Source organism: Calidris pugnax, unplaced genomic scaffold, assembly GCF_001431845.1.
Source record: "Calidris pugnax isolate Ruff unplaced genomic scaffold, ASM143184v1 scaffold17, whole genome shotgun sequence".
Classification (NCBI taxonomy): domain Eukaryota; kingdom Metazoa; phylum Chordata; class Aves; order Charadriiformes; family Scolopacidae; genus Calidris; species Calidris pugnax.
The window spans coordinates 12,306,930-12,307,667 of record NW_015090794.1 but is presented as its reverse complement, the minus strand read 5'-3'; the positions used below and the strand labels follow the sequence as shown (position 1 = coordinate 12,307,667).

At 70.5% G+C, this 738-nt stretch overlaps 1 protein-coding gene across 1 annotated transcript in view; it reads left to right on the top strand.

Annotated features, from left to right (window-relative positions):
* ARHGDIG (Rho GDP dissociation inhibitor (GDI) gamma) overlaps nucleotides 1–738 on the top strand; it is a 3,430-nt gene continuing 2,692 nt past the window's right edge. The window contains exon 1 of the mRNA XM_014936232.1: nucleotides 1–329. Coding sequence (XP_014791718.1) covers nucleotides 146–329 — 184 coding nt within the window. The 5' untranslated portion in view covers nucleotides 1–145. The remainder of the gene's footprint in view (nucleotides 330–738) is intronic.

Here is a 738-nt window from a genome sequence, read left to right as displayed (position 1 = left end):
GGGGATTGCTCACATCCATCCCTGGCGTGTCCCACCTCGGCCACCCCCTGCCCGCCGGTGCCTGCGTGTCACAGGGTGGAGGGTGTCCCCCTGGGGTGTCCCCGGGGCGGCAGGACTGCCACTGCCTGTCCCCCCCACAGACATCATGGCTGACAAGGAGGGGGTGACGCTGTCACTGGAGGAGGAGGAGGAGGGGGATGCCGACGTGGCCCTGGCGTACAAGACGCCGGAGAAGAAGAGCCTGCGGGAGATCCAGGAGCTGGACCCGGGGGACGAGAGCCTGCGGAAGTACAAGCAGGCGCTGCTGGGTGCCATCCCTGCCGCCGTGGGTAAGGCGGGGGGGCTACCCTCTGGGGCTGGGCACCCCCTCACCCCACCATCCAGGCCGGGGGGGGGTGCAGCCTCAGCGGGTGCAGGGAGCTCAGGTGTCCCCAGCGCCCGTGGGGTGTCCCCAGCAGGGAGGGCGGTCCCATCCCCCCCCCCACCCCCCCTTCCCTTGACTGGCATCACCCGTGGGTGCTGCCTGTGCCCCCTGCCTGCGCGGAGACCCCGGCATCCCCCTTGCCGACACCGTAACAGCTGCCCGGGGACCCCGGTTGCCTTGGTGACGGGATCACCGCCGCAGTTTCCATAGGAACGGTTACAAGGGACCGGGAAATTCATTGGGATGACAGAGACGGAGTGAGCAGTGGCGGGGGCCCCGGGGGGGCTGTCGATGCCCAGACGGTGCCCCCCCCC